General features: G+C 31.5%; 4 protein-coding genes across 10 annotated transcripts; 2 read left to right on the forward strand and 2 right to left on the reverse strand.

Moving 5' to 3' along the window:
- Nucleotides 1-655: 655 nt before the first annotated feature.
- LOC122631367 (E3 ubiquitin-protein ligase hyd) lies at nt 656-14,587 on the forward strand. Of its 4 annotated transcripts, XM_043816984.1 has the most exons (27): nt 657-1,045; nt 2,214-2,414; nt 2,508-2,829; nt 2,903-3,111; nt 3,183-3,346; nt 3,470-3,669; nt 3,755-4,023; nt 4,112-4,266; nt 4,361-5,734; nt 5,804-6,487; nt 6,594-6,829; nt 6,943-7,109; nt 7,191-7,522; nt 7,583-7,991; nt 8,078-8,426; nt 8,495-8,834; nt 9,081-9,313; nt 9,433-9,933; nt 10,021-10,197; nt 10,278-10,649; nt 10,796-10,981; nt 11,339-11,461; nt 11,536-11,745; nt 11,823-12,181; nt 12,279-12,485; nt 12,603-12,981; nt 13,133-14,587. In XM_043816984.1, the coding sequence occupies exons 1-27, from the start codon at nt 984-986 to the stop codon at nt 13,343-13,345; spliced, it is 8,433 nt and encodes a 2,810-aa protein (XP_043672919.1). In that variant the 5' UTR covers nt 657-983; the 3' UTR covers nt 13,346-14,587. The 4 variants fall into 4 exon arrangements, with proteins under 4 accessions (XP_043672920.1, XP_043672917.1, XP_043672919.1 ...); XM_043816985.1 differs by having other exon boundaries at nt 656-1,045; nt 4,361-6,487; nt 8,495-8,729; XM_043816983.1 differs by having other exon boundaries at nt 4,361-6,487.
- On the reverse strand, nt 13,790-17,480 carry LOC122631368 (protein bunched, class 2/F/G isoform-like). Of its 2 annotated transcripts, XM_043816987.1 has the most exons (4): nt 15,189-17,480; nt 15,049-15,100; nt 14,754-14,957; nt 13,790-14,568 (listed from the first exon to the last, which is right to left on the reverse strand). In XM_043816987.1, the coding sequence occupies exons 1-3, from the start codon at nt 17,063-17,065 to the stop codon at nt 14,754-14,756; spliced, it is 2,133 nt and encodes a 710-aa protein (XP_043672922.1). In that variant the 5' UTR covers nt 17,066-17,480; the 3' UTR covers nt 13,790-14,568. The 2 variants fall into 2 exon arrangements, with proteins under 2 accessions (XP_043672922.1, XP_043672921.1); XM_043816986.1 differs by having other exon boundaries at nt 13,790-14,957; nt 15,189-17,479.
- Nucleotides 17,481-17,578: 98 nt separating this feature from the next.
- LOC122631369 (RCC1-like G exchanging factor-like protein) lies at nt 17,579-20,063 on the forward strand. 2 transcript variants are annotated; one of them, XM_043816989.1, is made up of 8 exons: nt 17,579-18,052; nt 18,183-18,443; nt 18,532-18,817; nt 18,914-19,086; nt 19,178-19,339; nt 19,435-19,562; nt 19,636-19,767; nt 19,836-20,063. In XM_043816989.1, exons 1-8 carry the CDS (start codon nt 17,959-17,961, stop codon nt 19,911-19,913), a joined length of 1,314 nt encoding a protein of 437 aa, XP_043672924.1. In that variant the 5' UTR covers nt 17,579-17,958; the 3' UTR covers nt 19,914-20,063. The 2 variants fall into 2 exon arrangements, with proteins under 2 accessions (XP_043672924.1, XP_043672925.1); XM_043816990.1 differs by having other exon boundaries at nt 18,532-18,684; nt 18,928-19,086.
- A 171-nt stretch (nt 20,064-20,234) lies between these two features.
- LOC122631028 lies at nt 20,235-24,535 on the reverse strand. Of its 2 annotated transcripts, none has more exons than XM_043816207.1 (16): nt 24,356-24,535; nt 24,120-24,170; nt 23,804-23,999; nt 23,480-23,645; nt 23,171-23,346; nt 22,945-23,100; nt 22,709-22,866; nt 22,278-22,615; nt 22,066-22,177; nt 21,847-21,976; nt 21,640-21,779; nt 21,365-21,565; nt 21,119-21,268; nt 20,849-21,003; nt 20,531-20,750; nt 20,235-20,450 (listed from the first exon to the last, which is right to left on the reverse strand). In XM_043816207.1, the coding sequence occupies exons 2-16, from the start codon at nt 24,166-24,168 to the stop codon at nt 20,296-20,298; spliced, it is 2,502 nt and encodes an 833-aa protein (XP_043672142.1). In that variant the 5' UTR covers nt 24,169-24,170; nt 24,356-24,535; the 3' UTR covers nt 20,235-20,295. The 2 variants fall into 2 exon arrangements, with proteins under 2 accessions (XP_043672142.1, XP_043672141.1); XM_043816206.1 differs by having other exon boundaries at nt 24,120-24,199.
- Nucleotides 24,536-24,587: the final 52 nt, after the last annotated feature.

Consider the following 24,587-nt stretch of genomic DNA (forward strand, 5'->3'; position numbering starts at 1 on the left):
ACTGCATTTCATTATAGGTCATCTCTGATTGGTTAGCGAAAAATATTTACATACATAGTAATATTGTGATTAATTATTTTAAATTTACTAAATTTGTTAAAGATGAATATTATTTTAATACAGAGTATGATTAAATAGATCACAATTTTTCAATTTCATGTAGAATATATTGAAAACGATTGGTTTCTTTCGTATCTCGAAAGACGACATCCAATGAGAATTGTTCTACGATAGCAAATGCCCCCTATACCAAAAAGGAAAGTACATTTTATTTGGACATTTTATATTTTTAAGACATAAATCGTTTGTTATATAAATTCTAATCAAAATTTTTGTTCACGATAGAGGTAATCTTTATTATTAGACGAATATTTATAATATTATGATTGAAGTTATTTTGACATTGTTCTTATTAGATATTTAACATAGGATTATAATTTATTCTTTCAAGTTTTTAATTTCTAGTAACAAATATAATATATTTAATAAATAATGGTGATATCAATAAGACGAATAAAATTTTTTAAATAAGCAGTATTGTGAATCATTTATTTAGAAGAAAAAGTTTTCGATCTAACGGATGCTAAACATGTTTTTCTAGTGTTTTCTATGACGTGACGTCACGTCAAATCGATGTAATCGTGCATTTCTTATTGTAACATCATAATCATTGGATGTATACGCGCCGAGCGGAACTTATACGATATTATTTACATTAAGTATAAACGGCTTTTTTTTCATTCGGATAAAAAAGAAAAGATAATACTTCGTTGGTTCTTCATAAGTAATTGCATCAGATAATCTTCAGTGTATTTGAGAATACATCAAAAGAGAGTACGGCCATATTACTTTTAGGAACGCAGAACTGGATGTTTCCTTCAGAAACATGGCTGAAGAACATCGTTTCGCTGGTGTAGTGAAATTCTGTGTACACAAGTTTTAAGATATATTTCGGCTAGAAAAGCGTACGATAATAAGCTAAAATGACCTCGATACACTTTGTCGTTCATCCTTTACCGGGTACCGATGATCAACTTAATGATAGGTGAGTCGACGCATTCCTTACGCTATCGTTAATGTATCTTTTAGAATGTCTGCTGACTATTCTATCATGGAATTTAATCCGTACTACCTCTTTTTTCATGCGTCATCTCGAACTATCGTAACCATTATAGTTCGCATTTTTTTTTAATCTACTCGAACGAAACATTTCCTTCTTATTTTACTTTAGAGAATTATTCGTCCCGATTTTCGAATTTTTCTAATTCTATTTATCAAGAAGACATTAAGGAAAAATTGAACAATACGTTAATGAACACCATTACAAATTTAATTTTGCGCAATTTCGATTCACTTATATATTATGTCATATATATTCTACTAAATGAATCATAATAGTATAGTTCACTTTATATCATTACTAATTATGAGTTGCACAAAATTAACACATTTTTTTTTAAGAAAAAATCTAATACTTAATATATTTATGAAGTATAGATAAATTTTACAGTATATTGATAACATATATTTCTAATACATTAATATAAGAAACTACAATTAATGATCTTATATCATAATTCCTAATGATTGTGTTGTCTTGTTACAATCTATTAAATTATACTATATTTGTATGCTTCTTTACTTTTCTTCTTATTCTGATAGGTGGTATATATTTTGATATATATTTATTTATTAATGTAAATACAAAAATGTAAAATAAAAGCAACAATTATTTTTATTACTATTATATATGTATATACTTCATGTAAACTAATTAATTACTTTAAAGTATTTATTACATGCATTATTTTCATGTATATTATATTATTGTATAATGCTTATATATAGAATTTTGTTGATTGTTTTTCATATTTTTTTCTGATCAGTTATATGTAAAATATTATGAATATATATATATATAAAACATTGAATCAAAAATATATCATGCAACCATTTTCATAAATTCATTTTTTCTAAAATATACTAATCGTTAAATAATTGTATACATTTCATAGTTATTACTATCAAGTGTATATTATTTTTGTATTTGTCATCAAATCTTTATTTAATACCACATTTGTGCTAAAATGTAATAGTTTAAATATTTTAAAGATATAAAATATTTATTATTATACGAAGGAAAGAAGTAGTTTTATAGTATTTTTTATTTGAAAATTAGTATGTATTATAATTTATTAATTCTTTTATTTAAGGTTGAAAGAAGTTGCAGAGAAGATCAATAGGTATGGGTATGTTACACCGCCTGCATTTAATGGATTAAAAGTTTCCATAAAGCGTATTGTGGTTGGGCCAACTCATATAGCATTACTCACAGAGGACAACAGAATATGTCGTGTTGCATTTACAGTATTGTCTGACCGACTGGATTTAAGTAAAAATGAACCTAACAGAAAGTATGCATTGTGCTTCTATATTTGAAGAAAAATTAAAATATTTAATAAACTGAATTCTTTTAAAACTGATACCTGTATGTTATATTATTTTAGTACAACCAAAAGTCATGTTGGAAATTCTAACTCTGCTCCAAGTGGTAGCGGAAGTAGTGGAAGTGGTAGTAGAGCAGGTATTTCTCGTTCAAGGGCAAGAATCATGAGAAGCAGTTCTGCTATTCGAGGTGGTAGTAATAGCGGAAGTAGTGGTGGCAGTGGTAGAATAGGACCTCCAGGAGTGATCATGGGAAGTGGAAGTGGTAACAGCTCGCGTCCTATTGCTTCAGTTCCTGCTCCATTTGTACCAGAAGATTTGATATCTCAAGCTCAAGTAGTACTACAAGGAAAAAGTCGTAATTTAATTATCAGAGAATTACAGGTTATTATTTTACAATATGATTATCAATTATCTTATGATGTGATGTAAATTAAAATATAATATATTTTTGCAGCGTACAAATTTAGATGTGAACTTAGCAGTGAATAATCTTTTATCACGAGATGATGAAGAAGGCGATGATGCTGATGATGCAGCAGATAGTTATGTACCAGAAGATCTTATATCCTTATTAGATGGAGGCTTTAGTAATGAACATTCTGTTATAATTGATGCAGACTCTATGTTTTCTGAGGATATGTTTGGCTATGCAGGCATAAGACAGTAATTAATTTGATTACAACTCGAATTCAATTTATATACAGTTATTAAAAAACGGATATTGTATTTTTCAGTCGTGGAAGTTCTTCGCGAAGACTCGGTAATGACAGAGAAGGGGAACGTTCGTCTGAACGTGATAGAGATCGTGATAGTTTTAGTAGATGGAGAGATCGTCAATATTATGGACCACGACGTTGGTTAGAAACTGCTTTAAAAGATTCTTGGGAAAAAGATCCTGGTAAAAATATTTTAATCCGCATACATAGTTTTTATATATTTCTTATATTATATATATTTTTTGTTTTAGTAATAAAGAAAGTATTAAGTAGAAAAATAATTTAGTTTATTTCTATTTGTTTAGATAACAAGAAAAAAGAGTTAGCTTCTCAAAGTCCTTTGTGGATATCAGAAGAACTGGAATGGTGGCACGAACGTAGTAACGAACCTGCACCACGTTATGTTCAAATTGCTGCTCTTTACAGCGAATTGATAGCTGTTTCCACTTCCGGACAATTGTATCAATGGAAATGGTCTGATCCTGAACCTTACAAGCATTTAGAGGTGACTAAAATTATATACACATATCATTTTATAATTTAAGCAAGGAAATGAAACACGATACGATTAATACAATTTCTATATTTAGAATCCAAATGTTCATCATCCAAAAACTATACCACTAGCATTAATGACAGAAAAAATAGTTAATATATCAGCAACAGCAATTCGATGTTCTGTTAGTACAGAAAGTGGTAAAGTAGCTACGTGGCTAGACGAACTTTTGGGACATGTTGCCTCTCGTCTGGAACACCCAGCACAGGCTTTTACTGAATTTACATTGGACAAAATTGTATCACTTCATACATGTGCATTATATACTGTAGCAAAACTTGAAAGTGGTGCATTGTATTGGTGGTTAGTAATATTATATATTCTTTATTGATTATTTAATTTACTAAGAGAAACTACAATTACTCACTTTTTTTTTCCCCTCTTCAAATAGGGGAGTTTTGCCATTTTCTCAACGTAAAAAATTGTGGGAGAAATATAAAGCAAAATCACGCAAACATAGACCATCCACAGTGATATCAAATGACATCAGTTACGGTACACACGTTTGCATGAAAAACAGTCCGATGTATCAACCTGGTGCAATAGGTAAATTATTCGATATGTTTTGATGATAAAGTTAATATAGAATATACTAGAGAGTATCATATATATTTTTATAAAATATGCTCTCTTCTGATAGGATTTACAATAGCCAATGGGGTACCAAAAGTAGGACAATTGTTATCAGCAGCTTGGAATTTAGACGCAACTTGCAGATTTAAAATATTACCAGCTGGATCACATTTACCTAATTCGAATTTTGATAAACGCGAATCGAATGGAAATGGAAATACTTCAATAAATAAGTCAAATCATAAAGAAACAGCTGATCGGCTCGATATGCCACCACCTCCATCGCCTGCTTCCAGCACATGTAGCGACACAGGTAGCATCACAACGAGCCATAAAAGACAAAAACGTTTAACGCCTCGAAACGAAGGAGAAACTGAACGAAAGGATGAAGAAGATTGGCAATTGAAAGACGTGGTTTTTGTAGAAGATGTCAAAACCGTTCCTATTGGAAAAGTTATTAAAGTTGATGGCTGCTATGTAGCAGTTAAATTCTTTTCAAAAGATTCGAAAGAGAAGGAAAAAGAGACTAAAGAAAAAGATTTCAGTACATCTGACTTTAAAGATTTGACGGCTGAAGAATTGATCAAATTATTAGCCGATTGCAGGCTTTTAAGAAAAGATGAATTGCAAGTTATTAAATCGTCAATGAATCCAAGAGCACCCGATTGTTTCCAACGTACTCCTAGAAGAGTTAATATAGTAGAGGGCTCGAGTGATAATCTTTTAACTATAGCAACTGATGGACAAGGCATTCATGCTATATTAAAAAGTGGGAATAAGTTGAGCTATGTTGTGTATAATTTAAGTACAGGAAGATATGTTCAAGATTGTTATATCCCTTCGGATATTAATGCTTTCTTGGGATTACAGCCACAAAATATTAATCTAACAAGTGCTGGAGAAAATATTGAATGTTCCATGATACTTAGAGATGGAAACAACACAATTTATCCAATAGCAAAAGATTGTGCTGATGCCATTAGAGATCCAAATTGGTTAGACTTACTCCCAGTAGTTTGCATTGGAACATCGACTATTCCCATACCAAGTTGCTCCAATTCAACAAATCTCAAGAATCAAGTTGCAGTGATTGCATTGGCCTTTGACAATCTTCTATTAATGTCACGTATACTGAGATGCGATTACGATAGCGTAAAACAAGTATTTTGTAATTTAGAACAAGATCTTAAGGGTAATATGGCTCAAATACAATCAATACTGTTAGAACGTTGTGATGGTAATCGAAATATCCTTCATGCTTGTGTTACTATGTGTGCACCAACTTCTAATAAGAAAAGCGATAAAGATATTGGATATGCATTGGTGTCAAATGCAGTAGATGGTACCTCAGCACCTATTGAAGAACCAATACCAACTTTGAGTTGGCCACCTGAGGCATTCGACAATACATCCGGAGAAGAAGACAGTTTGCTTAGCATAGGTGCTGCTAGTATTTCTATGATGAATAAACCTAATATAGGAGCAGCATCCAATAATACGTATATTGTAGATTCCGTTGAAAGAAGGAATAATGCGCTGCTAATACTGAAGTACATGTGCGAAAGTAATGTATTAGCTCCTTACTTGAAAGAATTACTTACAGCAAAGGATGCTCAAGGACAAACGCCATTAATGCTTGCAGTATCTGTTCGTGCATATCATGCAGCTTTAATTTTATTAGATACTATTCAAAAAGTTGGTAGAGATTCCAAAGAATGTTCAGCAATGATTCTACCTCCTGATGCTAATCCAGATTTATCTCCTTTATTCGTGACTTGCTGTAATGATACTTGCAGCTTTACCTGGACTGGCGCAGATCATATCAATCAGGACATATTTGAGTGTAGAACATGCGGTTTAACAGGATCGTTATGTTGTTGCACCGAATGTGCTCGCGTTTGCCATAGGGGACACGATTGCAAACTTAAAAGGACATCACCAACAGCATATTGCGATTGTTGGGAAAAGTGTAAATGTCGTGCACTTATCGCTGGCTATCAAGTTGCTCGTTATGATCTCTTGTGTCGACTTGTAGTCAACACTGATCTTGCAACAAAAATTAATTCACGAGGAGAATGTATTTTATTATTTTTGGCTCAGACAGTAGGAAGACAATTCATAGAACAGCGTCAATTTAGACCAGCAACTCGGCCTCGATCGACATCTGCGAGTCGTAAAGCACCATCATCGGATGGTATACTATATTTTTATTTTCATAAATATAAATATATGTAAATAAATAAATAAAGATATATATATATATATAATATTTACAAGATAATAACAATATTTCTGAACAGGATTAGGTGCTGATTCTGATATGCCAGATCATGATTTAGAACCACCTCGTTTTAGTCGAAATGCTCTTGAAAGATTATTAAATGACTGGTCAGCAGTTCAATGTATGATTATGTCAGGAGTATCCGAAAATGGTAATGAACAGTTATTTGGAGATCAAGGACAATTATGTCGTCAAAGTGGTACAGCATTACTGGATAAATTCACCCATCTGTTACTTGTTAAATGCAGCACAGAGGTAATTTTGTATTTATTTATCTATTACTATACGTATATTTCTAATTTAATATAGAATTTTTGTGTAAAGAAATAGAAATAGCAATCCTTAAAATATTATTATCTACTGTTTAGATGCTTGATACTTTGCTTACTACTCTTATAAGAGAATTGCAAAATGATTCTATACCTGGACGTCAAGAAGAAGCGAACAATGTTGCTCGACGATTTGTAAGATCTGTAGCTCGAATATTCGTAATATTTACTATCGAAATGGCGCCTAATACAGCAAAAAGGAAAAGGTATGAATTTGTTGAAAAAATTGTTTCTATAATTATATAATTTCCACGTTGAAATAATAATGATATAAATGTAATGTTCAGTGCAAGTCAAGCTTCTCAACCTTTGATGAAATGTCGCAAAGTTTTTCAAGCTTTAATTAAATTGGCAGTCGAAGAATTATGCGAAACTGCAGATTCATTGATAGCCCCGGTACGATTAGGCGTTGCGCGACCAACAGCACCATTTACGTTAACAAGTTCCGCAGTCGAAGTAATAAATGGATCTGAAGAATTGTTTTCTATAGAACCATTAATACCTCACAGTGGAGTTAGTTCTCAAACTTTAGATGGTGGTTTGCAAACGCAACAAGTAAATAATAACATAACTATTGCAAGAGATGTATCTGCAATGGATGAAGTTGAAGGTGGAGAAGGTAATAATTGTGTTATGATAATAACAATTAAAGTATTTATAATGGTATGCTTTTTTAAAGATGTCCCTATGGATATGGATGGAGATATAAGTGAACACGACGAATCAGGTGTTTCTGGTACCGTTGCCGGTCAACCGCTTGGCGAAGTTGATAGCAACGCAGGTGGTGTTGGAGAAGAACAAGCAGGAGATGGAGAATCTGATACGGAATTAGATCTATTAGCTGAAGCGGAAACTGAATCGGATTCAGACGATAATCACAGTAATCAAGATGCGGCATCGGCTCAAAGAAGTGTTCAAACTGGAGCTACTGCAGGTTCTGATGGTGGTATGGGATCGATATTACTGTTTCCCGAAGATGAGTCTGGTGAATCCAGTCAACAGGAAGACGATGAAAGTGAAGCAGGTGAAACAGACGAACAAGATAATGAAGACTTTCAAATTGGAGATGAACAATTGGAACGTAGAAGGTATGATATAATTTTGTTATTAATTGCGTATCTCTCTGTAACTCATATATTTATATTATGTATATTATTTAATGAAAATATTTCAGTGGATCATCTGGCCATTTACATCGCAACAATTTGGCACCAGTTTCTATGCAATGGGCCATTCGTAATCGTGAGTCAAGTACGCGTACTGCAGGCTTACGAGTGACTGGTGGCAGTAATTTGGTTTTTATCGATCCCGTATCTTTGAGACGTACTACTGCTACATCTGCCGTTGCAGCTGCACAAGAACCTATAACTATGGGAACAACTGCAAGTTGTTTGGCACGAGCATTTGGAATTGTAATTCGACAGATTGCCGATCTGTTAGTTATGATGCAAGATTACAAAACATTGGCTCCTACTTTACCACGATTAATGGAAATTACTTTCCAAGATGCATTGAACTTACAGGTATTTAATTTTTTACCGTTTTCACAAATATTTAATTACAAAGCTAAATGTTCATATTGTATTTGCAGTTATATTTAGAAGCACATTTGAAACCTACGTGGGATTGGCTTTTAACAGTTATGGATGCTACCGAAGCACAATTAAGGTTTGGAGTGTCTTTAACGCGTAGCGCTGATCCAACACATCCTGAACATCCACTTAATAATGCTCCTTCACTTTCTGGCGGTAATTTCACTGGATTATTGAGTTCAGCAGCTCTCTCTTTGACATTACAAGGAAATGCAAATCGAAACCAACGCAGTGGTATTGCAACAAGCTCCAATATTTCTGCTCCTCAAGCTTCGACAAGACTTACTGTTGGTTTTGCTGGTGTTAGTGAACCTGCTAGGAATAGCAGAGAACGTGAAGGTTTGTGTGAAGATATCTTCTTATTGCTTTCTATATTTATGCAGTTTTGAATTTTTCGTAATATAGCCAAACGTTGAGTTGATTTAATAACTTTCTATTTTATTCACATTAAACTGCCAGCTTAACCACCGAAGCTAGGAGCACGATTAATTTTTAAGTACAAACTTTAGATTCCTAACAAGAAAATGTAGTAAGAGAGCAACGATTATGTAGTAAGAGAAACGAATGATTACATTTTGTTTACAGGTGGTGATTTGCATTCTGCTAGACGAGAGTTTTTATCTTACTGTTTATCATTGATGCGAGCTCATAATGGAGAACACAGAGACAGTTTACCGGTTCTAGATGTTTCCGCGTTAAGACACGTTGCATATGTATTCGATGCTCTCGTATATTATATGCGTTGTCTTTCTGAACCATTAACATCAAGAGGCGAAGCGCAAAAAGAGTCATCAAATTATTCGACATGGAACGATCAAGTTAGTAAAATATTTTACTATATTATTATTTTATGTTACATCAATTTCATTTTTATTTATTTATTTATTTATTTATTTATTTATTTATTTATTTATTTATTTTTCTTTTTTTTTCCTAGGATGAAAATGATAATGATGAAGGAGAGGAATATAATTCTCCAGCACCTACTGCATTAGAAACCGATTCTGTGGACTATCCAGATTTACTTCAAGTTCCCATATGCGGGTCTGGAAATAACAGTAATTCTACACCTAAAGGAAGAAAACATCCTTTCTTCCAAAGATCAGATTCTACCTTATGCCTTGGTTGCCCGCCTCTCGATCCATTTGACACAGTTATGAGCGAAGCATTACCATTAGCTGATCAGCCGCATTTATTGCAGCCACATTCAAGGCGTGAGGATCTCTTTGGCATCCCACGACAGCCGACAGGCGCTGCCAACCAAAATCCATTAGCAGGTTTGCCTACAAGGCTCGGTCTCTCCGCACGTGGTGCTGACAATCAAAATAGTTTGTCATCTCCTACATTCAGTCAAATCATTCCTGGAGCTACATTTGTTCCTTCAGAAATAAGACGACCATCTGCCTCTACCGGAGATTCAGGATCTACAAAATTTGCTGTAATATTTTACGCTATCCTGATCATTTTATACACACACGTGAATGCATATATTTATTGATCATAAATAAATCATTATTTATTTCAGGAAAAGCCTAAATCATTTCATCATGTAAATGAAGGTCCAACGCCTATGGTGACAGAACAAATTGACAGAGCTCCTATTATAGTATCTACCAATAATCAGAATGATTCTGGAAATAACAAGGGTAAAGATGTGTGTAAAACAAATAGAAGTGTTATAGTTAGAGCTGGAACTATATCCGTGAGTAATTCATTTCGTTAACACAATTTATTATTTTATCATTCATCTATATATTTATCATTAATTTTCATTTCACAAAGGAAACAAGTCTGAACAAAGCTACTGCTCCTGAAGTACTAGTTGTTCCAACGGTCGAAAATCAAAATGTCTCTGAGGAAGTTGATCCCGCAGTAACGAGTCATGAAATCTCTGCGCATGAAACAGTAGAAACAAGTCCAGTGGAATCTGCTAGAACTATTTCAACTATTGGGACAAACATTTCACATAATATTCTATTAGGACGATGGAGATTATCATTGGATTTATTTGGTCGAGTTTTTATGGAAGATGTTGGTTTAGAAGCAGGATCAGTTGTATCCGAACTTGGTGGTTTCTCTGTAAAGGAAGCTAAATTCCGAAGGAATATGGAAAAACTTAGAAATTCCCAACAAAAAGATATTACTTTGTCGAAGGTAATGTTACTGATCACATAGAATATTTAATAATCTATATCACAGTTTTATATATCATATGATATTAAATATAACTTGTACATATGAATATAAAAATTACTACTAATAGAATATTTTATAATATGAATATTTCATAATTTTCATAGATTGAACGTGACAGAACCCAATTATTGGTGCAAACGATGAAAGAGTTAAACACACAATACAATTTGTATAATAAAAGAACTTCTAATGCTCCACCTTTGGCAGTAAATCGAGTAAAAGTAACATTTAAAGATGAGCCAGGTGAAGGTTCAGGTGTTGCTAGAAGCTTTTATACTGCAATAGCCGAGGTTTGTGATAATATATATTAAGAATGTAATGTGAGGGATCATTTAGAACGTATATTAGTTACGTATAAAGTTACGTATTATAGTTAACGTATAAAATTTATCCTATATTTCTGTCGTAATAGTTAATATTGCTGTCGATCAATTTTATTTAAGTGTTATACAAGTACAGATGTAATAATGAAGACGAGTGGGAAATTGTAAATATGATGTACTTGTTCAATGATGCATACCAATATTCATGATTTATTTTTAAAATATTTTTTTGTCTATAAAAATGTATGCACAAATATTAAGTCATTGTATTTACAATAATCCTACTCGTCTCAGAGAAATAATCCAATGTTTTGTTATCTTTAGGCGTTGCTTGCAAATGAAAAACTTCCAAATCTTGAAGCAGCACAGGTTGGCTCAAAATATACACAATATAACGTCTTACAAAAATTGAAAAGCAGAGATCGCGATCGTGATCTTAGAAGACAGGTAAGTCATCCTAAATTAAATAGGAGTATGAAGTTTTGACGAATATTTCTTCATAATTTTAAATCTTATCTAAGAATCCTAGATCCTCCGGAAAATGTCGTGAAACACGTAAAGCATTATCTTTCGAAGCTCGTTCCTTTCATCCTTCAAGTTCCGTGGAAGGAAATAATGCTTCAGGATCTGGTAGCTCATCATCCAATACTCATCCTTTGCCAGCCAGTCATCCAAACAATGATCATTTGACAATGCATCAACAACAACTTGGTGATAGACTATATCCTAAAGTAAGCATCTTTCTTAAAAACAAGATTAGGAATCTAAGCAGGAAATATATATATATATATATATATTTTTTAATTAGGTACATGCATTACGACCGGCATTAGCAGAAAAAATAACTGGGATGTTACTTGAATTATCTCCTGCACAATTATTGATGCTCCTGGCTTCAGAAGATGCATTAAGACAAAAAGTAGAAGAAGCATTTGAGTTAATTCATAGCCATAATCAAGATTTAACTAGCGAAGCACTTTTAGATCTTGATGTATTCAGTTTAACCGAACGTTGTGCAGCTAATAAGAAAAAGATAGAGAATAATATTATGGATGATGGAGACGATAACGCTCCTCTTTTCTATTCACCTGATAAAAGAGGCTTTTATACACCTAGACAAGGTAGAGCCAGTTATGAACGACTAAATGCTTTCAGAAATGTAGGCAGGTAAGTTATCTAAAAAAACATTTATCCCATAATTGATAATACTTTGAAAGATACCTAATGTTAATCGCTTGATTTTGTTTTTATCTTTGTTTAATAGGTTGATAGGCTTATGTTTATTACAAAACGAGTTGTGTCCAATATTTTTAAATCGTCACGTTATTAAGTATATTTTAGCAAGGCCGATACGTTTCCATGACCTTGCATTTTTTGATTCTGTGATTTACGAAAGTTTAAGACAACTCGTCATCGATGCTGAAACTAAAGACAGCAATAGTTTATTCTCCGCACTGGATCTTACTTTCAGGTAAATATATATACACACATTCGCGCACAATTAATAACACGTTTATTTAAAAGAGATATCTTCTTTGAAATATTGTCTATGCGTCGATGTAATTTAATCTTTTTTTTTTTTTCTTAGCATTGATTTATGTCCTGAAGAAGGTGGTGGCTCGATCGAACTTATATCAAGTGGTCGGGACATAGAAGTTACAGCAAGTAATGTATATGATTATGTACGAAAATATGCGGAAGTCCGTATGATAAAGGTACAAGAGAAGGCCTTGCATGCAATGCGAGAAGGAGTATTTGATGTTTTACCAGAGGGAGCATTGGATGGCTTAACGTCTGAAGATTTAAGACTGCTTTTAAATGGAGTTGGTGACATTAATGTATCAGTTTTGATATCATATACATCGTTTAACGATGAATCTGGAGAAGCCACGGAAAAATTAGTAAAGTTTAAGCGATGGTTATGGTCCATTGTTGAAAAAATGTCACATGTCGAACGACAGGACTTGGTAATCATTTTTTTCTGATATCGTCTATTACGTAAAATTTGTATAAATATCAAATTGTTTAAGAAACAACAGAAATAACACTCTTATTGTTTCAATAATGCTTTTGAGATTTAGACGTCTATCTTATTTTTGAATTCATGTCTTTTTTTAGGTATATTTTTGGACAGGGTCTCCTGCATTACCAGCGAGCGAAGACGGTTTTCAACCAATGCCAAGTGTTACGATTCGACCAGCCGACGATGCTCATCTACCAACTGCAAATACATGTATTTCTCGCCTATACGTTCCATTGTACAGCTCTCGTCACGTTTTACGGCATAAGCTACTTCTTGCTATCAAAACAAAGAACTTTGGATTTGTATGAATCTGTCGAGTGATCATCATGCACACTTGCTCCAAGAGAAAAAGTCACATACTGATATTGACATAAGAAAATGGTTATGTGTTGTTTTTCTTTCTTTCATAGAAAAATTTATAACATTTATAAATTTATAAGGTGTAATTATGAATTATGATTTCCCTTATCATAAAGTGGTCTTCGTCTTGATAAGGATTTATGTTAAAGTGTCATATTTAGTCTTTATAGTGGTCCAATAAACTTTCCCAAAATTATGTTGTGCTAATCAATCAAGTAACCTGTATTTTCAAAGAAGTATTATCACATTCTATAGGCTATGTATAATATATTAACATTACATTTACTTAAATCGTGTAATATAAATCTTTTGGCTCGTTATCACGTATAATTTCCTCTTTTGCTTTTTACGATAAAAGCACGTTGAAGACTTTTAAGAAATTCTAATGATCGTACAATGAAAAAATTTTTTTATTAGGCTCATATAAGATGTAACATAAAATGACAGAAAATTGCGAGTTTTCAGATGCACACCATAAGAGTTTCTTGGACACTTGTTTGTTGTTAAATATAATACATATCAGTTTAAAAACGAGACTATGACACGAGTATCGAAATATAAACTATGCGATTTGACATCCATGATACTAAAATTTAAAATGTGTCGTGCCAAGATTTACCTTATAAAATGCAATGTAAAAATCATTAGATAACTAAAATATGTAATAGGAACAATACTTTCAAATGCTTTTTGGCATTATAATGTTTAAGAAAATACAGAACGGTACACTACAAGATCCTCAAGTGTGATGTAAACCAAATGAAAATTTTATTTTATTGACATAATTTCAGCTGTAATCGACGTAATTTTTTAATTTCGATATTTAAATCTTAACAATAATCCAAACCACTCAAAATTTAGTTTCTTTTTAAACTATTACATTGACTGTGTTAATGACTCGATCATCCAAATTAGCCAAATATTAAAATAATATTAAGGATGTCTAGCTGCCTATTTCGTATCGTTAAATATCTTCTTTTAACACGTTCAAAATCTTCAATTCTATCGTAAAACAATATCAACTCTGGTTATGTATGCTGTTTAGTCCTGGCATGCATTCATATACGTCTTTGCTTGTGTCTAGGATCGCAACAATGTTTTTCCAAAACGGTTGACCATTTTGAAAGAAAAATTCAATGTACAGTTTTAAATATATTTCCTAATCAATAAACTGAAATAGTAAAAAATAATCTATTATCTTTAATTTACTTAAAAAAAAAGACTAATGCTAATATGTATAATATAATAAATCTCATTATTTATAAATTTCTAAAAATCGTAAAGTTATATACAATAATTATATTATCCATTATGTTCCTGACAAAGTATTGATAGAAACTTATGTACAATGGTTACCTATTGACCACTTCCTGAACTGTTTTGGGGTAATTTTGCAGTTGTTTGACTTAATTGAGCCAATGTTTCTGGAGTAGCATGTGCTTTTAAGATTGAATTTTCAGCTTCCAATTGATTAATACGGTCCATAAGTTCTGCTATTTTTTCTTTTAATACCTCGACTTCTTCTCGTACAGCAAACATCAAATGACTTTTTACCAGATCCTACAAACATTACAGTATTATCATCATTAATTTATTTATTTATAAGAATTACACATATTTTTATTTCCTTTTAATTAAGAAAGTTACTTACCATAGCTTGTTCAATTTTATTATCAATTGCTACTGCACTTGTTCCCGACACACTATAACAAAATTTAATTATAAATTACAAGATCACACGTTTAATGTATAATTTATAAGAAATATATGAAAATAAATAAGCATACAAACCTTTCATTATCCTCAAGGGTATGATGTTCATCACTTCCTTGTGTAACTTCAGTTAATGATTCCAAGAGAGTAGCGTCAGCTGATTGTGTTGCAGCAGTAGTAACAATGCCTGAAATAGAGTCCTGCTCTGGATCAGGCTGATGAAATGTTATAGTCCCTTGCTGCATTCCTGCCACAACATTTTGACAAGCAGCTGGCACTTGAGCCATTTGCACTTGAGTATTGCTACCAGAGGATTGTGTTTGCATCTGTGTCGCTGGCATAACTTGAGGCTGTACCGGTGGACCTGGTGCATGAATAGTCGAGGAAGATTGTTGTGTACCTGTTTGAGGAACTTTATGTATACTTTGAATGCCCTGCATTCCTTGAACGGCAGTAAGTGGCTCGGAAATCTGAGTCATTGGTTTCTGTGTCTGCAATGGCTGTTGAGATTGTTGCTGTTGTTGTTGTTGCGGAGGGTGTTGTGTTTGTTGTTGCTGCTGCTGTTGCTGTTGCTGCTGCTGCGGCGGATGTTGTGATTGTTGTGGCTGTTGCTGTTGTTGCGGTGGATGTTGAGTAACAAGTATATTTGGAGCTTGAGAAGTTGGAACAGAAGTTTGCTGCACCGATGAAGGACAAACAGTTTGACCGGGTAAAGATTGATTTTGCGTGCTCACTCCCAGATATGGATCTTCTTTAGAATGAGTCATATTTTGTTGAGGGGGAACACTATTACTACTAGTTTGAGTTATAATAGGTATAGAACCTTGAGGCATACTCTGAGGTTGTCCCAAATTATTTGGATGTGTGGGTTGTAAATTAGATGGCAACGTAGACCCCTGTCCTTGCGGCTGAGAAGCTAGCTGTTGCGCGGATGACTGAAAATATTGAGGAATTTGCGAAGGTGGTTGAACTTTTGCTTGCGTCTGAACTTGCGTGGGATTATGTTGTACAGTAGGGGGGATTGAACTGTTTACTGCATAATTTGCACTTGTAACTGTAGGATTGTTCGGTACACCAATTGATGAATGCACATCAGGATGAGAGGGGACTGTTCCATTGGCGTCAAGACTAATGCTCTTATCGTCAGATACGACAGATTGTTTAGATGCATCTGGGATTACAATTCCACTGTCTGTTATTCCGTAAGATATGCACACCTCATTTGGATCGGATACTTTTGGGGTACCAATAGCTGTTGGTTGATTCACTGACGTATGATCCAAATAATCCATGCAGGTCCATCTACCTCTCTTGAATGGCTCTGTACTTTCGATTTTGACTACTTTAAAACGTTCATTTCTCCCATGTGAATGTACCTCTCGCAAATCAGAATCTTGCTTAGCATTACTGGATAGTAAATTAATAATGTTGTTGTCGGTGACAGACGTAATGTCTAAAGTGTTGATATTGCTATCGTTGACCGAATTGTTGACACTGTTTCCTTCCGAGGGTACGATGGCCAGTCCATATTGCGAACTGGTAGGAATCACCGGAGCAGTACTGAGAGCAGCATTACTGGTATTGAAAAATACGTCCTCTTTAGAGAAAGTATCTTCCGAATAACTAGGCGTCTCGATATCGATGTCGGTAATACGCGAATGTTCCACAGAATTATCTTCTGTGTGGGATTCATCCAAATCGTCATTTGAGTCTTCGCCGGCATCGTTGCTCATACGACAACCGACTGTAACGCTTGTAATTTGAAAAGACGACGTCTTTTTTCGACACTGATTACTACTGGTCACGTTGCTTGAAGTGGTCAAGCTAACCGGCTGGTGCAGTTTGTCTGGCTCTCCTAACCGAATTGTCTCCGTAGTCGTACGATGCACTGGGTTAGATATCTTTCTACTACCATCCGACAGTTTATGCGATTTCCTGTGTACATTATCTGCCATTATTATAGGAACTTAGCATTCGAGAGCCACGATCTTTGCACTCGTTCTCCTCTCGCATGTTAAAACCGACATTGCTGCATGCCGGTGCCCGTTCGCTTCGATGACCAGTCGCGTAATCCGCGATCTTCACCGACGAACCTCAGGCAAAGCCGCCCCAACTCTCGGCAAATGTACGAAATAAAATCATATTCTGAGATTGGCAAGGTGTTGACAGTTCACCATTTCATCAATTTCACGGGAATGGAGTTCGTTCGCTCGAGTACCGTCCACTCGAAACGAAACTCGCACTGGGCAATACGAACTCTTTATTCCTTCACGGACAATTACAAGCCATTTAGTGTCATTCGTTTACATTACTATCTCAATGCGATTTTCATTGTCCACATCCTTCCTATTCTATTATAGTAAGTGAGCAGTTTAAAAATGGCTGCCAATTCACTCATAGAATTGCCACGAATTATATCTAGAGTATCTACAAGCGTGTTCGTCAGCAAAAGTCTATTTCCATTAATGCGATCTAATCCCAAGTTCACAATGACTTAACCTTCCAATTGTTGAACAAAAATTTGGTATTTCCGGAAAATGGTGGACTGATTGTAAGGCGCCAAATTCTAACATTTATGTCCACGCATACATGTATCTTTCTCACTCTGTCTCTAGAAAAATTTTTAATTCTAATCGTTCATTGCCTTATTCGAAACTTATTCAATATTTAATATTCAATATCTTTCTTATATATGATCTGCTTTAATCTTTTTTATGGATGATTAACCTAATTAAAGCTTTGAGCCAAAACTCTCGTAAACATGAATGCCCAAAACAAGATGTACTAGGAATGTATAGCGTATATATAATATTTATTTCTGAGATTTGTACGTTTTATAATTAAAATTATGTTGAGAGTAATTAATGGACTTAAAAAAATTAATAAAAACATAGAATTAGGACAATCAAAAAGAAGAAAAATAAAACAGGACATATTACCTGGTAATAACCTTAAAATATTATTATTTTACTCCTATAAATATTTAAAAATATTGTATAATATTTATTTTGATCTCATCTTCTAATTATATAAAAAAAATTTTAAGTAAATTTTGTTATAACTTCATTACAGTATTTAAATATCCTATCAGTAAGGGAGATGATCGCAGAGTATATGTCTGGGGTCTTGCGGAACATGGAGCTTTAGGTACCATTGAAAAAACATTGTTCAAACAAGGCATAGCTTATCTTCCAATGCCAAGACGTTTAACATTTGCAGAAAAACATAAAGTAGTAGATGTTGCATGCGGTTATGGTTTTACAGCTTTTGCAATAAGTTCCTCAGATAAAAATATCATTTATGGTAGTGGAATAAACACAGATTCCCAACTTGGTAATAAAATATTATATTAAGTATTAAATACTAGTAAAATTGATGTATTACTTAAGCTATTTATTTCAAATTATGTTTCTTTACTTAGGTTTTCAAGAAGTGAATAAAATTTTTTTAAATGTAGTAACTTCTCCAAGACCAATAAATCTGCCGCTTAAAAATTCTACAACTGAAGTTATAAGTATAGCAGCTGGAAGGGCACATTTATTAATATTAACAAATGAAGGAGTTTTTACATTAGGTAACAATGGATATGGTCAATGTGGTAGACCAATTATACCAAATGAAAATTATAGTAATAGTAATGTAGTTTATCATATACCTAGTATAAAAGGAAATCGAATAACTGGTATAACAGCTGGCCAAGATCATAGGTACAAAGCAAATAGTTTTCATTGAGATTATCTATTTATATGTTTATGTATGTAAAAATTTTCTAACATTGCTTATTAATATATATTATATCGTAGCATACTTTTAACAGAATCTGGTGAAGTGTATACATTTGGTTGGGGTGCTGATGGACAAACTGGCTTGGCACATTATAGAAATGAACATCAACCAAGTTTGGTTAAAGGGGATTTAGCAGGGCAACATATAATAAAAGTTGCTTGTGTTGCAGATTGTGTATTAGCTCTTAGTGGTATGTATTGATAATCAATATTTATGTTATGATTCATTCAAAAAATATCTATAATATTTTTAATTGCTTCATTTTTAATTTTAAATATTAGATAAAGGGAAAGTGTTTGGATGGGGAAATTCAGAATATGGGCAATTATTGATAGACAATGATAATTATCAAGTAAACATTGCCACAGAACTGAATATATCTAAGGAAGTAGGACATATTGTTGACATTGCTGCAGGAGGTTGTTTTTGTATGATACTAAATTGTAAGAATAAAATATAATATTAATTGGAGTTAGAAAAAAATTATTAAAAAATTATTGTTCATAATAATTTGATTCAATTGTATCGTATTTTTCAGCTTCAGGGGAGGTTTATGTATGGGGATATGGTATTCTTGGTCTTGGACCACAAGTACAGAGAGTTTTAAAACCCACATTAATTCCATCCACATTATTTGGTAATAATGCGTATTCACGTAATAATAAGGTAAAATTAAATTTATTTAATATAGATTTGCATATATATCTATCTGATGTAATGCAGTCATTTTTATTTTTAGGTTATAAATATATATTGTGGGATAAGTCATCTAGCAGCAGTAACAAATACAGGAGATCTATATATGTGGGGATGTAATAAATTTGGATCCTTAGGATTAGGCCATAATAACGATCAATTTTTTCCTCTCAAGGTAAGATGTGTACTTTGTACTGTAATTCTTCATACAGTTTGTATTTATTTCTTGTAATTTTATTTTAGGTGTCTATAGGAGCTCATGTAAAAAAAGTTGCCTGTGGAATTGATCACACAGTAACACTTTGCAAGCCCTTCATCTAAAGGTATATTACTTTTTTTTTTATTAAGTAACAATTGATTTATTTCTGGTACAAAAACTTCATAAAATTTCTTAAATATCTGTACATATGTAATACAAACTTCTGATATAATTTGTTGAATATGAAATGAATATAAAAAAATGTACAATTATTCGTGTTATACTTAATGAAATAATAAGAAATAATCTTTTATTATTTGGAGAAAACAGATTCTAATATAATTAAAATATTTTAATTTGTTATTTTTATTATCAATTAATTAATTAAAAGATGTTTAATAATAAATAAAATTCTTGTAATTCAATTTATGATTTTTTAAAAAATTATTAATTTGTAGTTTAATATTTTAATCGTGGATTATTTTTGTAATAAAATAACTATTTTTAATAAGATCTATTATTTGATACAAGACAATATATTATTACTATCATCAAAACAATAGGATTGATTGCTATATTATTTACACTACTTGTGCATACTAAATTTTCGTATGAAATAGTATACTTTATCATATGTGGGAATCTACACTTGCTTTGATCTAAAATATAAAAAGAAGTAGTTATTTTTCTAACAGTTCACTGAATTTTCACATAATACATAATCATTATATTTATGTACCTGTGCATTGATATGATGTATCAGAAGAATTAGCAGTTACAGATAAATATAATGGTTGACATTCATGAATAAAGGTAGCATCACCACAAGAAACTGAAACACTATGTTCATTGTTATTTATTAACATGCAAGAAGCTGCTAGATTAGCTTCTGTTGCATTAACATGTAATAATTTTCTTGATGTGCACACTCTTAAAGGTGCCCATCCAGATCCTAGAATCTGAAAAGTATATTATTAAAATTGCATATGTAAATCTTTTGAAAAAATTTATATATATATATATATATATATATATAAATTTTTAATATATTAAATACCTTTACTTTAGCTGTAGTATCATGAGAAAAGAAGTAATTAGGATGAAGTCTATAAAAATTAATTCCATGTGGTTGAACATAATCCACAAATGAATTTGAAGATCCAAGTGGCACATAATTTGCACCACATCGTGTATTAATTAATCTTTTAGGAACTGCAATTTTTTGGTCAATTAATGTTTTTATATCATACTTATTACAATATTTGAGTATTTAATTATTTTATAATATTTTATGAATATTATATGCTGTATTTGATTTATATCTTACTTCGCTTTATTCTCGAAATGAGTTTATCAAGTGGTGCCAAAGCATCTCTATTATCTCCCAACCCTATTGCAAACAAATCTGATGTAGAATTTTGTACTATATTTACCCATGTATCCTTTGACCCATAAGTTAAAATAAGAACAGTTGTATCTACAAGATCATATTTACAAATTAATAAATAATAAAAAATATTAAAGAGTATAAAATAAAATATATTGAGGAATATATCAAGAAATTTTTTATAACCTGGAATTTCTTGACGCATATATTTTAGTTGTTCCAAACAATATTCTTTGTCAGATTGTAATAACTGTGCATTATATGGCATTATTAATACCACATTTGATGCTTTTCCTCCTATACCTTCATTACGCTCTCTATTCAATTTATTGTACTCTAAAGTTTTTAATATTTTAATTGACTTAGATAGGTTTAAACCTCTAGTAACTGTAAATAATTATTTTTATTTATTATTTCAGTTCTAAGTGATGATAAAGACTAAGTGTATCTAATAAACATACTATTAATATAATGAGATGAATTAAAACTGTAGAAATTTAAAATAGTATTGGTATTATTAATCATTATATTTCCATCATAGCCATTAAGTATAGTAAAATTGCTATTATATTGATTAATGTCAATATGTTCTAATATATACCTGCAAGAAAAACAAAGATACGTAAATAGACATTTAACAAATTATTTCATTGCTTTTTTAAACTTACGCGAGTATAGGTTGTAAATATATAAAAGGCCAATTTGTATCAAGAATAATAGTCAAGTCTACAGAGACTGTAGTGTGATCAAATAAACGATCTGTCTCTTGACATGATAAATCTTGATTCATTGATGAAGCTATAAAAGATAGGAATTTATTAAAAATCAAATATATTGATCATGTGCAAATGTATAATGGGATATAATAGTATTTATGTAATACTAACGTATATACGTTGATAATTCATTTGCAGCATTAACTGAAAATTTTTCTATAATAGGTGCTTGCAGGGTTGCTCTTGCTAAATTTTCACTTAATACTAAAGATGCTCTGTATGCCTATAATAAAAATAATTTGTTAAATCAATGTAATATATTATTTTAATTTAATGCGAAATATTTATATTATAATTAAAAAAAATTGTATTAGATAAATTACTTGTGCAGACAATGTAGAATTAGGTGCAACATATCGAAACAACGATCTACGATTACATGCTCGAATTGTAGAATTAAATAAGCCTGGAGCACTATAATACATATCTACAACTTGTGAAAGACGTAAGTTAGGTATTTTTGAATACCATGATTTAATTTCATTTGCAAGAATTAATCCATCTAAATCTCCTCTAATTTCAGCAGTCGTAAATTGAAGTTTTTCAGATGCACTTAGAAAATACCAACGTGGCATTGCAGTAGAATTCCAATCTCCATTTACTCCTACTTGTAATGTTTCTACTATAGGACCTTGCATAAGTGCAACTTCAGCTAAGTCGCCTGTATAAATTTAGTATTACTTTTCTTTTATATATATAAATATAAATGTTGTATATAATAATCAAATTAATTCAAAATTATATTGATATCTACCAGCCAATGTAGCTATCCATTTATTATCTAATGTTACATCAGATGAATATGTACTTTGTAGTATTTCATCTTTCAATATATCTCGAAGTACAATATTTTCTGGCTGTATTCCTGCAGCTATACCAGCAAGAATTGAACCACCAGAAATTGATCCCCAACTATGAAATTATTAATTGTGTGTATAAAAAAAAAGACTGTAAAGAATTTTATTTATTTTAAATAAAGTTCTTACTTACAGAGTCTTAATTACTCCATTTTCTACAGGGCATTTACTTAATAGTGGTAGAGCAAATATTCTTCCTCTATCAGGATGATTAGGTGGCAATTCTGGATACAATGAATTTGGATCTATTGCATTTTCTGTTGAATCTTTCTTATTTGTTATTGTTTCTCTATATAATAATCAAAATTTTTATTAGAACATATTTCAATGAAATAAAAATATTTAAATTATATATTTACATTTCTTCTGGAGATAAAGTTTCAACATCTTCAATATTAGTTTTTGAATTATCAGTATTATTTTTGTCAATACTTCTAATATTTCTGTATGCACTATTTGCAAATCTACAAACAGTTGCTTCATCACCTCTTTCCAAACCATTTATGCTACTTGACAACATAAAATGTAGAGTGCACTAAAATAAATAATTTATCATATTATTTGATCACATTTATATCACTTTTAAATATAAATTACAGATGATTTATAAAAAAATTATTATATGTATGTTTATGACTTATAAAGATTTCAATCAATAAAAATCTTACTCTTTCGATATCAGTAATGCTGTTATTAGGAAATAAAATAGCATTTCCTTGTATAAAACGAAGTGTTTTTGCATGACGAAAAAATTCATGGCCAGTTGGTGCATAAGGAGATATTCCATCTTGTGATACTACAGATGGGTTTTGACGTATACCATCTTGCCGAAAACTATATATTGATAATATTTAATTGATAATATATAAATGCCAAGATATCTCATATTATTTAAAAAATATTATAAATAGATATAAATAAACTTATGAAGAGAATTAAAAGAAATATTAAATAAATATTATTGATGATAAATTTTACTGATGTATGTTTACCGATGTAATATTGCAACAGACAAACTCCTGAGATCCATGTTTAATCCTTCTGAATTTTCAATTTTTCGCAGTATTGCAATAAATGTGTTTAATGTATGAGGTAATCTATTATCCCTTTCTAAAAGATATTTATTTTCATAACATTCACGAAGAGAAGGTGAAAGAGTACGCACAGCATTTTCTTGAGCATGAATGCCTAAAAAGTGACATTATTAATGCTACTTTTGAGGTTTGTCAGTATATATATTTATAAAAACAATATATAATATTTATAAAAAATTAGAAAAATGAAAATCTTAAGTTAATTACTATTTACCTAGGTTGTAGACAAAACCCATGATAAGTAAATAAAATATCTTCATCATTTCTGTAATAATATAATAAAGCACAATAGATCTGCAAGTATAATATACATACTAATTATAAAAACTATTACTTTTATTAAATGATATATAACTAAAGTTATATTAAATTATAAAATAAAATTGAAGTTTTTAATCAGATTTTTAAAATGTACTATTTTAAAGACCTTAATAATTTTTTACAACTTACATTTAATTATAACAATTACTTTTTTAATTGTTACACCAAATGTATTATCTTTGCTATTCTTCTTTGGAAGGTACTACACCTCCCTTTTTACACACGTAGAAATATCTACTATCACTATCAAAAGATAAGATATGGAGTATTGTGACTACCTGTCCCCTTCTTATTACACAGGTCATTATATGAATAAGACTAATTTTTAAGAGATAAAGAATCAAAAAAACATTTGTTTTCA

Source organism: Vespula pensylvanica, chromosome 8, assembly GCF_014466175.1.
Source record: "Vespula pensylvanica isolate Volc-1 chromosome 8, ASM1446617v1, whole genome shotgun sequence".
Classification (NCBI taxonomy): Eukaryota; Metazoa; Arthropoda; class Insecta; order Hymenoptera; family Vespidae; genus Vespula; species Vespula pensylvanica.

Bases quoted from the DNA above. Each gene is read 5' to 3' on its own strand.
- LOC122631367 (XM_043816982.1), top strand. From the start codon at position 984: ATGACCTCGATACACTTTGTCGTTCATCCTTTACCGGGTACCGATGAT. The intron at 3,112-3,182 runs GTAATTAATTTG...TGTATTTTTCAG, and splicing joins GGCTATGCAGGCATAAGACA to TCGTGGAAGTTCTTCGCGAA. The intron at 3,670-3,754 runs GTGACTAAAATT...TTCTATATTTAG, and splicing joins AACCTTACAAGCATTTAGAG to AATCCAAATGTTCATCATCC.
- LOC122631368 (XM_043816987.1), bottom strand. From the start codon at position 17,065: ATGGCAGATAATGTACACAGGAAATCGCATAAACTGTCGGATGGTAGT. The intron at 15,101-15,188 runs GTTTGTATGCTT...ATTTTGTTATAG, and splicing joins ACCCTTGAGGATAATGAAAG to TGTGTCGGGAACAAGTGCAG. The intron at 14,958-15,048 runs GTAAGTAACTTT...TAATGTTTGTAG, and splicing joins ATAAAATTGAACAAGCTATG to GATCTGGTAAAAAGTCATTT.
- LOC122631369 (XM_043816989.1), top strand. From the start codon at position 17,959: ATGTTGAGAGTAATTAATGGACTTAAAAAAATTAATAAAAACATAGAA. The intron at 18,053-18,182 runs GTAATAACCTTA...ACTTCATTACAG, and splicing joins AAAACAGGACATATTACCTG to TATTTAAATATCCTATCAGT. The intron at 18,444-18,531 runs GTAATAAAATAT...TTCTTTACTTAG, and splicing joins AAACACAGATTCCCAACTTG to GTTTTCAAGAAGTGAATAAA.
- LOC122631028 (XM_043816207.1), bottom strand. From the start codon at position 24,168: ATGATGAAGATATTTTATTTACTTATCATGGGTTTTGTCTACAACCTA. The intron at 23,347-23,479 runs GTAAGATTTTTA...TATTTATTTTAG, and splicing joins GCATTACTGATATCGAAAGA to TGCACTCTACATTTTATGTT. The intron at 22,616-22,708 runs GTAGATATCAAT...AAATTTATACAG, and splicing joins ATGGATAGCTACATTGGCTG to GCGACTTAGCTGAAGTTGCA.